Below are 17,478 nucleotides of genomic sequence, written 5' to 3'. Positions count from 1 at the left end.
GGTTGTGTAGCATTATTTGCAATGACTCAAAACAAACCGATTAATAGAAAATTAATACTGTATCACTCTGGACACAATTAGGTTACTGTAACGTTCATATATACAGTCATTGACCGTAACACATTTCGTATACAATAACCAATGACTGCATGACAATAACTTTAGAAAACTCCGCCTCCAACCCACCAGCTGATAGGCTTTGTGGCCGTTTGGGATTGTTGTGATGGAAGGACGGAGCCATCTTGTTTTATTTCCGTTCTGGAATACATTGTTGGACAGGCCGAATGAAAAACAGGGCTTAATAATAAGGATGTAGCTCGTTATCTACCATATATTTTCATATTTTTGAATGGCTAGGAACTATCTTTTGCGCTGATAGGTCGGAAGCAAACGTTGGATCTTGGTTTATTTTATTTCTAAGTAGAGGAGTTACTATGAATGGAGGATAAATGTTGCCAAAGGCTGACAGCAGCAGTTACGTCCTTCTCTCTTTGCTCTTCGTCCTCACTTTAACAGACCCACCACGAACAGGTAAGACCGGTGAAATGCAATTGGTTGTCAGCTAGCTTGCTCGTGTATGTAACGTTATACCCGTGAGCTATGGTGGGCCTAATTCTAAGGGAATTTAGCTAGTGTAAATGGCGTTTCTAGCTAGCTTATCCACTGGTCTCAATTTTTGCCGCTGCCTTTGATGAACAGCGCGCGGTGTTGGCTCACTAGCCCACTTACTGCGTAGTTATCCAACGTAAATAATTTGTTTTAAAATGAGTTATATGGGGACATTAATCAATATTGATTTGTAACTAGTTAGATCCATTTTGCAGTTCCATCGTCGGTATGGTTTACACTTTGCTGGAGAGAACGTTTACAAGTTATAGCTAGCCCGATGAAAGTTTAGCATTAACGTTACTAGTTAGCAGCTTTAGTTAGCTAACGTCGTTAGCTGTAGCTGCTGCACTTTATTTCCAGAACCTAGTACTAACTAGTCTTGTCACCATACTAGCATTTTGACTTCGATAACAGGTTTAGTATCGCAATACTCGATACCACGGCAAAAAATATTAGTCACAATCGCACTTGATCTAGACAAACCCAGGTTGTAAATTAGCTAACGTTACTGCTCTGGGCCCGATTATCGCTAGATCTCCGAGCTGTTTCCCAAACCCATCGTTAAATTACTAAAGTTGCACATGAAAACGCTCGTTATTTACCGACCGCAAGTAGAATAACTAGCAACGCGCGTCCATAGACGCTTTCCCCAAAGGGTCACCACAGATTTCTGCTTAAACATATAATCAATGTGTTTATCTGTCTCTGACCGCCGATCATTTTAAGAAGTTGACTACAAAGACAGTTGCCAATCACTTTGCAATTGTTACAAACAAGCGAATAGTGCTGAGCGGTTAGTAATTTTTTTTAAAAATAAGTTCGTTTCGATTATTAAAAAATAATCACGTGTTCAGTTTCGATTGAGTTTAAAACAATTAAGTCCAATGATGGTAGTGACTGCCCATTATTGCTTATCACCTATTAACCATTTATTTACATTACTTTACAATAATACAATATTTCAGTTTTGTATATTACGTTTGTTTTATTTGATTACTTTATTTCATTCCAAGTCATCTGATTTCTATAGAGCTGCTGTCTGACAATCACTATTTTGTAGTTCTTCAAAGTAACTAAGGCATACTTGTATGACTGCTGAATACCAACTATCTATCACATTGATACTGTATATTTCAGGTAGAGATAGATACCTGGCGAAGCAACAGCTGCTCTCTATATTCTCTCACAATCGCACATTCTTGTCTCTTCAGTAGCAGTCGTAAAAGAAAAACAGACTGGACAAGTAGATGCTCAATGGAATATTGTCATTACAGTTAATACCACGGTTTATGCGTAAAACTATGTAGAATATGGGCATGTTGGAAACTCCCTACAATATCCCACAGTTCAGGCTAGGTCTGACTTTTTGAGAAATTGGCCTCACAGGGGGAAAGAAAAACTAAAGGGAATTCAAATAATTGGTTTAAAAACTAAAAAATAGGTGACATTTCAGTTAGTCACTGCACTGCAAATAAATTATAAAAATATGCTTCAAATGAGAACTGAGATGACTGCATTCAGAAAGGTTACATAAGCATATATAATTCAACAATATTGAAATCAATTTCATTTTCATTCAATTGAGATCTATTTTGCTAATTGTAGGCTGCCTTCTGTCTGTCATTTTTACCTCTGTTTTATGATGTGTAACACCAGGTGTGCAATGATGTGCCAAATCTTTATTTTGTGCATTATTATTGGGTAAACTAAGCATTAGAATAAGCCGCCTCAAAATTTGCCGCCGTGGTAATATCTTTCTAGGAGCAGACCCATCGTCAGTATTGTGGAATAATTATAATGTTAAGGTAAGATTTTAATGGATAAAGCTGATCTGAGAGCAGCGCTGACTTTCTTAGTGAATGTTCTCCCTGCTTTGTGTTTTGGCAAATGCATGTTAAGTCTTTGGCCATCGTTGGAACGAGGCATCGCTAAAACAATCGTAAGCCTGAATTCCATCTCTATCGGGAAACTGGGCCCTGTTCAATTGTTGGACATCTTTTGAGTTCAATATTATTACATTGGACATTCATTTTTACGTCATTTTTCAGAGACAGCCATTTATGCATTAATGAATCAATTATGCAAGCATAAATCAATTTGACTTTGGTAAAAACAATATAACGGCAACAATATGATAAGCATTTATTTGTTTGGTAAATCTCTATTGATTAACAAGATGTAGCCTATCCACAATACCATTGAATGCATATTCAATAGGAATGCATGCATGCACTGGCTTATTGAGCTTGTTTTGGCTGATTACATGGGGCTACAGATGACAATCAGTTTTCCTTCCATTGGGACAATTCATTGTTTTTCTCTAGGCAAGAGGGGCTCGGTGATAATCTTTGGGAGAAACGTGAGAGGGAGAGAGACCGAATTGTGAATTAATGTGTTTTTTTTGTCAGCTTTGAAATCAATCAGCATATTTTGTGCTATGGTTTGCATATTATCGCAAAGTGCTAAGGTAGTGAATTGATTTTAGCTGCCAGCTAACAAGGAAAGTTGGCATACAAAGCTGGAAGCTACCGGTATAGGTTTGCATTTTAGTGTTCTAGTCTGTGTGGATATTGTTTCAACATTTTTACACGCCGTGTCGCATTATTCAAGTGTGTTAACTTCTGTGTAGCATGAGTGAGGAGCTGACATGATGCATCCCAGACTCCCAGTGAGTGAAGCGGTTCCTCAGGACTGGCTACAGCTAGCAATGAGTAAGTGGAGCAGGGACTGTGAGCTATAATAAGGGGTCGGCAGCGCTGATAAACGGGGCTTGATCTGTGAGACATTTGACACAAGTACTGAAAGTAACACATTTTCATCATCTAGTATTGAAAAGTAGAGAAGTTTCGGTATACCGTGCAACACTACTAGATAGCTAATTCTGAAAAAAAATATAATCGCAACATGTAAAGTGTTGGTTTAATGAGCTAAAATAAGATCCCAGAAATGTTCCATACACACAAAAAGCTTATTTCTCTCAAATTTTGTGCACAAATTTGTTTACGTCCCTGTTGTCTACGTCCCCATTTGCCAATATAATCCATCCACCTAACAGGTGTGGCATATATATATAAAAAAAAGCTGCTTAAACAGCATGCTCATTACACAGGTGCACCTTGTGCTGGGGATAAAAAGGCCACACATTTGTCAGTTTGTCACACAACACAATTCCACAGATGTTTTGAGGGAGCATGCAGTTGAATGTTTGTTTTTCTACCGTAAGCCGCCTCCAATGTCGTTTTAGAGAATTTGGCTGTACGCCCAACTGGCCTCACAACCGCAGACCACGTGTAACCACACCAGCCCAGGACCTCCACATCCGGCTTCTTCACCTGCGGAATCGTCTTGAGACCAGCCAACAGGACAGCTGATTAATCTTTTTTTTGTTTGTTGAATGCAGAGATACAATGACGAGATCCTGAGGCCCATTTCTGGGCCATTCATCCACTACCGTCACCTCATGTTTCAGCATAATGTACAGCCCCAGGTTGCTAGGATCTGAACACAATTCCTGGAAGCTGAAAATGTCCCAGTTCTTCCATGGCCTGCATACTCACCAGACATGTCACCCTTTGAGCATGTTTGGGATGCTCTGGATCGACGTGCATGACTGCGTGTTCCAGTGCCCGGCAATATCCAGCAACTTCACACAGCCGTTGAAGAGGAGTGGGACAACATTCCACAGGCTACAATTAACAGCCTGATCAACTCTATGCAAAAGAGCTGTGTAACTAAGTTAGCCGTTTCACATCCGTTACACATGCCCCCTACCTTTTTTATTTAAGGTATCTGTGACCAACAGTTGCATGTCTGTATTCCCAGTCATGTGAAATCCATAGATTGGAGCCTAATGCATTTATTTCAATTGACTGATTACCTTATGAACTGTAACTCAGTAAAATCGTAGAAATTGTTGCTTTTTTGTAATTCGCAAGCTGCATTTCAGCTAGCAAATAGGCACGAAAGCAAACTTTCGATTGCTATGTCGCATGAGCAACACAAGACTGGGCTGCTGTTTTTTGTTAGCTATTGTTTCATTGTCCCAATAAGTAACCTAAAGATAATTTAGACTAGCTATTGTTGATTGTTGCCTTGAAACATTATTTTTGGTCAAAAGTATGTGGACAACCCTTCAAATTAGTGGATTTGCAATTTCAGCCACATCCGTTGCTGACCGGTGTATAAAATCAAGCACACCACCATGCAATCTCCATAGACCAACATTAGCAGTAGAATGGCCTTACTGAAGAGCTCAGAGACTTTTAACGTGGCACCGTCATAGAATGGCACTTTTCCAACAAGTCAGTTCGTCAAATTTCTGCCCTGCTAGAGCTGCCGCGGTCAACTGTAAGTGCTGTTATTGGGAAGTGGAAACATCTATGAGCAACAACGACTCAGCCGCGAAGTGGTAGGCCACACAAGCTCACAGAATGGGACCACTGAGTTCTGAAGCGCGTACTGCGTAAAAATTGTCTGTCCTCTGTTGCAAAACTCACTACCCAGTTCCAAACTGCCCCTGTTCGTTGGGAGCTTCATGAAATGTGTTTTGATGGTTTCGGTGCCAACTGTAAAGTTTGGAGGAAGAATGGTTTAGGGCTGTTTTTCATGGTTCAGGCTAGGCCCCTTAGTTCCAGTGCAGGGAAATCTTAACGCTACAGCATACAATGACATTGTAGACAGTTCTGTGCTTCCAACTTTGTGGCAACTGTTTGGGGATGGCCTTTTCCTGTTTCAGCATGACAATGCTCCCTTGCACAAAGTAAGGTCCATACAGAAATGGTTTGTTGATGGTGTGGAAGAACTTGATTGGCCTGCAGAGCCCTGACCTCAACCCCTTCGAACACCTTTGTGATGAATTTGAACGTTGACTGCGAGCCTGGCTTAATTGCTCATCTTCAGTGCCCGACCTCACTAATGCTCTTGTGGCTGAATGGAAGCAAGTCCCCAACATCTAGTGGTACGCCTTCCCAGAAGAGTGGAAGCTGTTATAGCAGCAAATGGGGGGACCAACTTCATATTAATGCCCATGATTTTGGAATATCAGGTGTTCAAACACGAGCAGGTGTCCAAACACTTGTGTCCAAACACTTTTGTCCAAGTAGTGTATTTGTCTAACCTCATAAACCATCACCTGTTAAACTGCAAGTGGTGGAATAACCTATTATTGACTTAACCTCAAGGTTTTCATTCGGGGGCTGGGTGAGAGGTTGATAGGGAAGGACATTCAACAAGCATGGCACTTACATAAATAACTGATTGGCTGAGCGAAATTGATAAAGATTGTCAGAGCTGTTTTGTTAGACTTCAGTACTGCTTTTACAACGTTATCAATCATAGTCAGTGTTATGGCTTTACACCCGCTGCTATATTGTGGATAAAGAGTTACCTGTCTAACAGAACTCAGTGTGTTCTTTTTAATGGAAGCCTCCAACATAATCCAGGTAGAATCAGGAATTCCACAGGGCAGCTATCTAGGGCCCCTTATTTCAATCTTTACTAATGAATTGTGCCTGGCTTTAAGTAAAGCCAGTGTCTATGTATGCGAATGACTCAACACTATACACATCAGCTACTATAGCGAGTGAAATCACTGCAAGACTTAACAAAGAGCTGCAGTTAGTTTCAGAATGGGTGGCAAGGAATAAGTTAGTCCTAAATATTTCCAAAACTAAAAGCATTGTATTTGGGACAAATCATCCACTAAACCTCAACTAAATCTTGTAATAAATAATGTGGAATTTGAGCAGGTTGAGGTGACTAAACTGCTTGGAGTAACTCATTTGTAAACTGTCATGGTCAAAGTATGTTGATACAACAGTAGCTAAGATCGGGAGAAGTCTGTCCATAATAAAGTGGTGCTCTGCCTTTTTAACAACATTATCAACAAGGCAGGTTCTAGATTTGTCGCACCAGTCGTGTGGTCAGGTACCACAGAGGGATCTCTGAAAATTACAATTGGCTCCGAACAGGGCAGCACGGCTGGCACTTAAATGTACACTGAGAGCTAACATTACTAATATGCATGTAAATCTCTCATAGCTCAAAGTGGAGGAGAGATTGACATGCTGAATGCACCGAGGTGTCTGTTTTAAACTGTTTTAAACTACCGAGCACACAGCTCGGACACCCATTTATACCCAACAAGACTTGCCACCAGAGGTCCCTTCAATCAATCAAATGTATTTAGAAAACCCTTCTTACATCGGCTGATGTCACAAAGTGCTGTACAGAAACCCAGCCTAAAACCCCAAACAGCAAGCAATGCAGGTGTAGAAGCACGGTTGCAAGGAAAAAACTCCCTAGAAAGTCCAAAACCTAGGAAGAAATCTAGAGGAACCAGGCTATGAGGGGTGGCCAGTCCTCTTCTGGCTGTGCCGGGTAGAGATTATAACAAGTCCAGAACAGACTATGGGAGGCGCACAGTAGAGCCATGGCTACATGGGACTCTATTCCACATCAGGTAACTGATGCAAGCAGTAGAATCGGATTGTAAAAAAAAATGGATAAAAATACACCTTATGGAACAGCTGGGACTTTGAGACGCACACATAAGACACGCACTCTACACACGTGCACATGGATGTTGTATTGTAAATATGTAGTAGCCTGAGGGAACACTAAATGTATTGGGTAAAGTGTTATGAAATGTAATATATAACTACCTTAAGCTTGCTGGATCCCAGGAAGAGTAGCTGCTGCTAATTGGGGCCTTTAATAAATACAAAGACGGGTGGATTTGGCCGACTTGCTTAGTTGTGAATAGCCTAGGCTATATTCTTATATATTCATACACACACACACAATGTATGGCTCCAACCTTGGATACATTCTATGCGTCCATGTAAATGGGATGTTATTACAAAAAGACAGAACAAAAATGTTCAACATTTATTGGAAGAGTGGGTGGTCCTGGTGACTTTTGGGTCAACTCAAACATCAAAATAACAGATGGTTAAATACCCATAGTTTCCTCAGTTACATTGATCTTTGCTCAGAAATGGTATCTAGTGAGTGCGACATGAAATACGAATGACATTTTCGGTAAAACATTTTTTCACATGTTGTCATTTCTCTGCCATCACACAGTTCCCTTCAAACTTTGTGGTGGAACATTCCAAACTGGAATTTGAGATTCAAAGGGTTAGTTCATCAGAAATTGCTTTTTTGTTTTGTTTCAGGTCCACGGCTAGCTCTGGCAAGATTATTGTCAGGTAAGCAGCATCTCCTCTTAGTGCAGTGGATGTATAGGTATGCCAGGCTCCAGCTATTTGGGTTACTCATCTCTATTCTCAGCTTGTGCCTCTGTTGAATTTTCCCATTCACAGCAGTGCTTTGTTTTTCCATTGAACTCAGAAATGTACTCTTAACAGTTTTTTTTTTTTTTTTTTTTTTTTTTTTTTTTTTTTTTTTTTTTTTTTTGCTGCATTCAACTCCTTTAACAATATTGAACTACCTTCAAAGTATCCAGTGTGATTGTCTAGACGCCAGGCCTATATCTGCTCAGGGCCATAGTGAGAAGAGTTCTAACTGCTTTAGAAAGCTAGGCCTTGTCACAGGAGAACCCCTGATGCAGTGGCACGTCTCATGTTAATCACACATGGCACAGAGACGCTGACCCACTTAACTCTGCTTCTTTGTTACTAAGGAATATACAGAACTGCCAAAATAAAGGAAATGCCAACAAGTGTCTGTAATAGGGCGTTGAGCCACCAGAACCATTTCAGTGTGCCATAGCACAGATTTGAAGTGTGTGGAACTCTATTTGAGGGATGCAACGCCATACTTCCACAATAATTTGGTGTTTAATTGATGTTGGAAAACGGTCCCAGATGCTCCAGAATCTCCCAGAAGTGTTAAATTGGGTTGAGATCTGATGACTGAGACACACCCTTTAAACCCCCTATGCTCCTTTGAGATCCCTCTCTTCTGGCCATTGTAGCCAAATTTAATGGGCAACTGGGCATTCTTATACATGACCCTAAGAATGATGGCATGTTAATTGCTTAATTAACTCAGGAACCACACCTGTGTGGAATTACCTGCTTTCAAAATACTTTGCATCCCTCATACATTTTTTATTTTGGCACTTACATTTATGGCTAGACACTAAAATAATGGTATATAGTAGGCCTATGTCTTGTCTTAGCCTGTCATGACCCATTCTTTAAAAAAAATGTTTTTATATACATTTGTGTATCGCAGCCTATTTTAGATAATTGTTATGCCCTGATACGTGTCCCTCATTTCTCCGGTTTCTCATATTTTTGTTTCTAAGCGCAGTTCTCAATAGCACTCGCAATGATGACCACTGTTTCTAGTTATAAGGATTTTGTCTTGTTTAATAGCTAGTATCTACTCTGATTCTATTTTAACCACCATACCTGAATTGAACTCTGTCAGAATACTTGAGAGAGATTGCTGCATAACTGAATTCCAATAAATATTTTGTGTTTTTCCCTTGATGCTTTCTTTTTATTAATTTTGTTTCCCAGAAAACGTTCATTATTTTAAGCATCGGTTGCATTGTTAATGTAATGTTTATGATAAATGGTGAAAACCTTATTTCTTATTTATCACTAGACAGGGGCAAGTGTCTAAGTAATGATCCTAAAAGTTGGAAATGCTCAATCTCCCATAGACTCGTGTTTTTATAGTTGGTACTCAACTGAGAGACCAGGAGCTGTGTTGCAGTGGCCATGTCAAAACTACTGGGGGCGCTGTGTGATGTTAGCCTCCCTCTGTGCTGTGTTTCAGAGCTGCGCTGCAGCCCTGGGCAGTTTGCCTGCCTCAGTGGGAAGATGCAATGCATCCCCTTGTCCTGGCAGTGTGACGGCTGGACTGCTTGTGAGGACAAGAGCGATGAGTTGGACTGCCCCCGTGAGTAACACCTCTTCAACCCTGTACCTAGACCTCATCCTGAACTCTAGTCCCCCTCCCTAACAATCATGATACTCTATGTCCATTTATATTGTGTTGCATGCTCCAAAGTGAAGGACAGAGATTCCTTACATTCCCCACAATACTATAAGGCTCATCTGAAACAGCAGTCAGAGCAGCTCCAGATTTCTTAGAAAACAACTTTCTAAATGTCGTGGGAACCAACGAACTCATACGTGCATATGTTTTGTTAACATCTTTCATTTAGAGCTTTTTTTTTTTTTTTGATCAGTTTTGGGGAGATCAAATGTATTTTTTTACGTCACATGTGCTAAATACAAAAGGTGTAGACTACTGTGAAATGCTTACTTACGAGCCCTTTCCCAACAATGCAAAACACGTTTTTAAAAGATTAAGAATTTGCAAATAAAAATAGAGCATGTAGGTAGGGGTTAAAGTGACTATGCAATTAGGATAGATACACTTCTGTTACTCTGTTTATGTGGAGAGTGTGAGCATGTGGGTAGGGTCCAGTGAGTGTGCTTAGTCCGTGTAAGAGAGTTTTTAAGTCTGGTTAACCATTTTGATTAACTGTTCAGAAGTCTTATGGCTTGGGGGTTGAAGCTATTCAGGTGCCTTTTGGTCCTAGACTTGGTGCTCCGGTACAGCTTTTTTGTGTGGTAGCAGAGAGAACAGTCTATGGCTTGAGTGGCAGGGCTCTGTCAATTTTTCCGGGCCTTCCTCTGTCACAGCCTGGTATAGAGGTCCTGGATGGTAGGGAGCTCGGCCCCAGTGATGTACTGGGCTGTCCGCACCATCCTCTGTAACGCCTTGCGATCGAGGACTATGCAGGTGCCATACCAAGCTGTGATGCAGCAAGCCAAGATGCTCTCAATGGTGCAGCTGTATAACTTTAATGTGGTTAGATATTGCAGTAGTAAGCGATAGAAGGAAATCCTATTGTTTCCGCTACTTAATTCCTGAACTAGCGCTGATCACATTATAGGAATTCTGGAAAGGATTGGGTACACACACAGCATCTGACCTCCATAACACGGCCATCTTGTTTCATCTGGACTGTGTGCAAATTACATTATTGATCAATTGTAGCAAAAGCAGTCAACATTGGACTATTTCTTGTCATGAAAAATAACTAATGTTGATGACTTGTGACTGGGTTAAAAAGGCAGTTTCTCCATCCCCTAATAAGAAGTTCCTTGAGTCCAAACAAAGTTGTCTTCAGAAGGTTTTTTTATGATCTTCAGCCAGTAGCCACTACATTCCTTTTATTGAAACACTGATTACTCTGGTATCTCTCTGTCTCGGATCCTCCCTTACAGCCATGAAGGATGAGACGTTTCACTTTGCCAATGAGTTTGACCAAGTGGAAGATGTCATCGGCGTGGCCCAGCCGATGCGCTTTAACAGTAAGACCCCACCTAACTACCTCATCAGTCATTCACTCAGTACTCATCTAAGATGCGCTAGAGAGATTTTAAAACAGTATCTAAACTACTGGAAGTGTTGCTAAAAGAACAGATGGAAAGCTTTTGTTACTGGACACTGTAGGAGCGCTAAAGCACCTTTCCTCTCCACAGAAAAGTGCCCAAGTGGGTGGCATCACTACGAGAAGACAGCCAGCTGCTACAAGGTATACCTGAGGAACGAGAACTACTGGCAAGCTGTGGACACATGCCAGAAAGTCAATGGCTCGTTGGCAACTTTCGTTACCAACGAGGAACTGCAGTTCATCCTCAAGATTGAGGTGGATTTCGACGAGAAAGTGTGCGAGCGCAGAGACCAGTGCAAGTGAGTATGTGTTTGCTATAAGGATGTGTTACATGATGTGATATAGTGTTGATCTGAAGGCTGATGCTTTACTGTCCCATAGTCATTATTTCATCCAATTTCTCTCTGATTCAGGTTCTGGGTGGGTTACCAGTATGTCATAACCAATCGGAACCATTCACTGGAGGGCCGTTGGGAGGTGGCTTATAAAGGTGGGTGCAGTTAATATGAATGAAAATAGGCAAAAGGGAGCAGCTGAACTCAAGGAGCACTCATTGTCATGCTCAAACAACCAAAGCAATAAACCTGTATTTGGTTTAGGTTAATCTTGTTCCCTTCTCTGTTCCTCTTCAGGGTCAATGCAGGTGTTCCTCCCCCCGGAGGGCCTGACTAAATTTGGAGAGGCATCTCCGACCCAGGACAACGTATTCTGTGCCCAGCTGCAGCGCTTCCAGATCAAGAGCATGAACGAGCGCGGCCTTCACAGCTGGCATGCCGAGAACTGCTACAAGAAGTTCCCTTTCCTGTGCAAGAGGAGTATGTCTGCTCTTATTAAAACCCAATGACCTATGTAGCTTCACAGGAGATCAAAGTAGCTTAATTGTAACAAGTGTAGATGCTCAGTGGAAATCTGGTTGTTTTGAGTCATAATTCTGCATAGAAAATATTGGGTGCTGTAATGCGTATGTAAATTAGGGAAGTCCAGCATCCTCAGTTAGTTTAAGTGTAGTTTGTTTGGTTCTGGTTGTAAACCTTTGATTTTCTGTAACAGGGCAGACATGTGTGGACATAAAGGACCAGGTGGTGACTGAGGGGTACTACTTCACGCCTAAGGGGGAAGACCCGTGCCTGAGCTGCACATGTCACGACGGCGAGCCAGAGATGTGTGTGGCCGCACTGTGTAATCGGCCGGAGGGCTGCAAGCACTTCGGTAAGGACCCCAAGGAGTGCTGCAAGTTCACCTGCCTGGACCCAGGTACTGCCTAAACACTCACACAATTCCCTATTTTTAAAAAAATAAAATAGAAACTATGGGTGTTTGAATGTCCCACAAGGTGGCGCTCTTAACACATCTCACTTGTCATGTGCCTCAATGTTTGTCCCTGTAGTTTCAGAAGATGGAAGTAAAAGGACAAAAGTTGAGAAACGGTTGTATAAAATTATTAAAATGTAAACATATGAATTGTATTAAAATCTGGACACTCTCTTTCAGAAGGCAGCAACCTGTTTGACTCCATGGCCAGTGGGATGCGTCTGATCGTCAGCTGTGTCTCCTCCTTCCTCATCCTCTCTCTGCTGCTGTTCATGGTGCACAGGCTCCGGCAACGCAGACGCGAGCGCATCGAAACACTCATTGGAGGAAACCGTAAGCAGCGTATTTTATCACACTCATACGAACAACGTATGTCACCAAGCTCACTGCCATCCCTTGAAAAAAACAGCCCTTTTTGGCCTTTTTAACAAACCCGGAACACCTCTCCTAGCTAGCCTGTATTAGTCTCCAGTACTTCAGTGTATTCACATTTTATTTGTGAGTATCCGTCTACATTGGTTTCAATTAGTGGAAATGTTGTCTCCTTCTCTCTTATCTTCAGTGCATCATTTCAACCTTGGGCGGCGAGTCCCAGGCTTTGACTATGGCCCAGATGCTTTTGGCACTGGTCTCACTCCCCTGCACCTCTCTGATGATGGAGAGGGAGGTGCATTTCATTTCCAGGAACCTCCCCCACCCTACGCTGCCTACAAATACCCAGACATCCAGCACCCAGACGACCCCCCTCCTCCCTACGAAGCCTCCATCAACCCCGACAGCTTTCTCTATATGGACCTGGGTAGGCCTAAAATAACTTATGGACCACCCTGTGTTGTTGATACCATGATTTACTCACTTCCTGTGATAGAACAGTTGTGATTATTATTAGACACAATGTTAAGTATCTAGCTGTTTCTGAACCCTGTCCTCACTGCTCTCCACAGCACGTCATGGAGTTCAGATGATCCCAAGTCAGATGAGGGATGTGGTAGATGCCATGACGGATGCCCCACCACCTGTCCCCGAGCCAGACTCTGTGCCAATGTCCTCCCAGGAGCGGGAGGACTCCATCGACAGCAGTACCCTCCTGGTGGAGCCTGACACCTCCACTGACGGCCACGCCCCTGACTCCATGCCTGCAGACTGCAGTAGCAGCTCCTCCCTCAGCACCATGGTATAGGACTGAGATGAGGGGAGGGGAACTGCTACGGTCTGGACCCTCAGATTGAGAGAGGTGGACAGTGTCAGACGGGTCCATCATATGGAGGGTGGACTGGAGCGGACTGGTCCATTAGTTAGAGGAGAGGGTGAGAAGAGACTGGAATGGCATTAGAGGGTAGAGATTATCAGGATGGATTGAGGGACCAGTCTACTCCTTGAGGTGTGCAGCGGTGAGGAGAATCGGACTGATGTGTTTCTTAAACAGGTGAACTGAAACCGGTCGGTGTCTGTCAGTTGAACTTGGAGAAAATGGTGTGAAGCAGATCACTTTCCTACAGGTGAAGAAGGCTCTGGAAGACTGATTATTCTGTACAGAGAACTAACCGCACTACACTGGGCCGAGGAGGTTGAGTTTCTGCTTCTTTTTTTCATTGGACAAAGCTTTTCAATTGTATTGTTTGAGCTTGATGCTCCAGATTGCCCCTGATGTAAGTACTCCCTCAGGCATTACACCAGGTAATAATGGAGGGGGTAGATGGCTTGCGTCTTTTTGCTTATATCCTGGAGGCAGAGCTTGGATTGTCATTTGTTGGACTTGGAGAGCATCACACACACAACTCGAAGCATCGAGTGCTTCTGCTCTCCCTCCCTACTAGATCTCCAAGTCTCCTCCATGAATGAAATGCATTATTTTTCCATCACAAGCACTGCCTCCGAACTGGGATTTCTGTACTCTCCAATCAATCTGATATGCTAAGACGTCTTCCAGATTGATGGCACAAATTTGAATAGAAAAATGAAAGGTTCTGCTACAAAAGGTTTTTTAACCTTGCAAAAATATTTAGGTACGGTTAGTGTTAGCTCCAACTAACACACTGCTATTACTGTGTTTTCTGAGGTAAAAATGCTACAACTTTTCAAATAATCTTGCTACAGTATTGAATTTCATTTTATGAGTTCTAATTGAAGTAGGTTGAGTATTGTGCCCTTTTCTTGGGTAAGAAGTAGTCTGTGACTTGCTTGTTGTGGGATCTGAACATTGATGGTCAATGAGTTCACCTCATGAAAGAGCATGTCAATGAATGGTGAATGAAGGTTAGCTTTTCAGTTGTAGCTCCTAGGGATGTGTAAGGGTAACTTACTGTTTTATACCCCCTCATGAAATTTGTAGAAGTGAACTTCTTAAGCTGAAAAAGTGTTCTCATGAAATGATAATAACAATGAATACTAAATTAATTCTGTCTTCAACTGTCTGTACGTATGTGTGAGGGTTTATGTACACATCAATTCTCATTTTTGGAAGCCATTTGGATCTGCTGTATTTCTTTTCTTACCAATGTACATTGTCATGTTAGTGTAGTTAAGATTCAGACTATAACATGACATTGGGGATTTACCTGTTTAGGTTTTAATAGTAGCCTATATGGGATTGAGTGGTCAACCACCTTTCTCCTGTTTCATGATGACGGACAGGAAAGTCTAACGCGGTAGTGAAAAAGCTACTAGGAAAACCACAATTTGTCCCCATTATGACAATCATTCTTTACACTCCTGATGTATATACTGTAGACCTGTGAGAGCCCTGTTGCTTGTTCACCTGTGGCGTTGAATGGTCATAGGAGTTGGACGGCTACAATGCCAGGCCTATGAAAGCACAAAGGCCCCTATGAGGGTTTTGGAGTCATTTTAGTCCAAGCCCTTACCAGCCAGGATCTGCATAGCATGGTCATCTATATGGCTTTAGTCTATCACCAGCAGCAATGAAATGGGTGAAGATATCTTGAGAATTGCAGCTTTGTGTGTACTATGTGTTGTATGTAGCATTTTTTTCCTTCTCTTTGGTAGGTCTCAAGTTTTGTATTACTTTTCTTTTTTTAGCATAGACAATCCTTTTGTGGATTATCCAAGAAAATAATGTCTTGAATTGTTAAAAAAAAAAAAAAATCTTAAACTTTGGTGTGTGCATGCGTGTTTGGGGGTCAGATCTCAATATTGGGTTTGAGTGTGTTTTCAGCTTGTTTTAGGGCCTATAGTGCATGTTTTAGTCTTTAGGCATGCTGAGGTTTCCAACAGATTTTATCATTTAATCAAAGTTCTGCTCATCTTTGCCCAGGCTTAGCTCAGAGGCTTGCCTACAGGTTGATATAGATAAATGCATTGGAACCCCTACTCCATCCCCAACTGCTGGATTTAAACTGTAGTTGATTTTGTTATCGACATGTTCAGTGAGTTAGAACATGTAAAATGCAACCGTTGATACATTAGTTGTATTCTCTTTCATTTCATAGCTTTTAAATTGTAACATTTTTGTTGCTTCTTTTGCAGGGGGTTTTATGTATTTTTCTGGGGTGGATGTACATCTAACCAAATGCCAAATAAATTGTATCATGAAGGACAGATGCCTGTTGTCTCAATTTGGGTAAGGACTCTGAGAAGGTTAAGCCTGTAGTTTTAGCAGAGAACTTGAGACCATAGATGGTTGACTGCGCACTTGACCGCAGTGGGTGAATAGGGCTACCTGCTTCTGCCTACGCTATATAGTGCCTTGGAAAATATTCAGACCCCTTGACTTTTTCCACATTTTGTTACAGCCTTATTCTAAAATTGAGGGTGTGGGGGGACAATTTAATCAATCTACATACGATACCCCTTAATGGCAAAGCAAAAACAGGATTTATTTTTTTTCTATCGCATTTACATAAGTATTCAGATCCTTTACTCAGTACTTTGTTGAAGCACCTTTGGCATCGATTACAGCCTTGAGTTTTCTTGGGTATGACGCTACAAGCTTGACAAACCTGTATTTGGGGAGTTTCTCCCATTCTCTGCAGATCCTCTCAAGGTCTTTCAGGTTGAATGGGGAGCGTTGCTGCCCAGCTATTTTCAGGTCTCCAGAGATGGTGATTGGATTAATGTCCTGGCTCTGGAGTGGCTTCCATCTGGCTACTCTACCATAAAGCCTGATTGGTGGAGTGCTGCAGAGATGGTTGTCCTTCTGGAAGGTTCTCCCATCTCCACAGAGGAACTCTAGAGCTCAAGTGACCATCGGTTATTGGTCACCTCCCTGACCCCCCCCCCCCCCCCCCCCCCCCCCCTCAGTTTGGCCGGGCGGCCAGCCAGCTCTAGGAAGAGTTGGTGGTTCCAGACTTCTTAAATTTAAGAATGATGGAGGCAACTGTGTTCTTGGTGACCTTCAATGCTGCATAATTATTTTGGGACCCTTCCCCAGATCTGTGCCTCGACACAATCCTGTCTCTGAGCTCTACGGACAATTCCTTCGACCTCATGGCTTGGTTTTTGCTCTAACATGCACTGTCAACTGTGGGACCTTATATAGACAAATGTGTGCCTTTTCTTCTAAATCATGTCCAATCAATTGAATTTACCACAAGTTGACTCCAATCAAGTTGTAGAAACATCAAGGACAATCATTGGAAACAGGATGCACCTGCGCTCAATTTCGAGTCTCATAGCAAAAGGTCTGAATACTTATGTAAATAAGGTATTTCTGTTTTTATTTTTTTTATTTTATTAATTTGAACACAACTGTTTTTGCTTCTTCCATTATCGGGTATTGTGTGTAGATTGCTAAGGATGTTATTTATTTAATACATTTTAGAATAAGGCTGTAATGTAAGAAAATGTGGAAAAAGTTTGCCCTTTGCTATGGGTCTACATACTTTCCAAAGGCACTATATGTGTTTCATCAGTCTTGGCATTTCACTGAGTTCTCTTGATTTGTCAATGAAATCCCTCAGCCGCTGTAACCAAATGTCAGGGGGATTAAGATGAGATGTGGGAAATCCCTAAACGGTCAGTTGTGTGTTGCTGACGGAGCAGGGAATAAGGGAAGCCCTGTAAGTTAATTAATTCTCCCAGGCTATAGGAGATGGGCTTATCCGTCTTCGCTCCAATAAGGCAACTTATCTTCGCAGTGAGGCTGAAACCAAAAGATGTAAGATTTATTATTCAGACCGTGTCAAGCATCAGTAGCCTATTGCAGCATATGT

General features: G+C 41.9%; 1 protein-coding gene across 14 annotated transcripts; it reads left to right on the top strand.

Annotated features, from left to right (window-relative positions):
• The first annotated feature begins 179 nt into the window (after nucleotides 1–179).
• Nucleotides 180–15,865, top strand: dgcr2 (DiGeorge syndrome critical region gene 2). 14 transcript variants are annotated; one of them, XM_036977420.2, is made up of 12 exons: nucleotides 202–531; nucleotides 3,239–3,320; nucleotides 7,788–7,820; nucleotides 9,364–9,486; nucleotides 10,827–10,913; nucleotides 11,085–11,295; nucleotides 11,410–11,486; nucleotides 11,629–11,811; nucleotides 12,047–12,250; nucleotides 12,488–12,640; nucleotides 12,870–13,106; nucleotides 13,252–15,865. In XM_036977420.2, the coding sequence occupies exons 2-12, from the start codon at nucleotides 3,257–3,259 to the stop codon at nucleotides 13,485–13,487; spliced, it is 1,608 nt and encodes a 535-aa protein (XP_036833315.2). In that variant the 5' UTR covers nucleotides 202–531; nucleotides 3,239–3,256; the 3' UTR covers nucleotides 13,488–15,865. The 14 variants fall into 14 exon arrangements, with proteins under 14 accessions (XP_021458357.3, XP_021458358.3, XP_021458354.3 ...); XM_090234742.1 differs by having other exon boundaries at nucleotides 212–531; nucleotides 12,491–12,640; XM_090234745.1 differs by having other exon boundaries at nucleotides 251–531; nucleotides 12,047–12,205.
• The last annotated feature ends 1,613 nt before the right edge of the window (nucleotides 15,866–17,478 follow it).

The sequence above is a fragment of the Oncorhynchus mykiss genome, chromosome 5, assembly GCF_057628025.1.
Source record: "Oncorhynchus mykiss isolate SJ-2025 chromosome 5, ASM5762802v1, whole genome shotgun sequence".
Lineage (NCBI taxonomy): Eukaryota > Metazoa > Chordata > Actinopteri > Salmoniformes > Salmonidae > Oncorhynchus > Oncorhynchus mykiss.
This window is presented reverse-complemented; position numbering and strand designations above follow the sequence as displayed.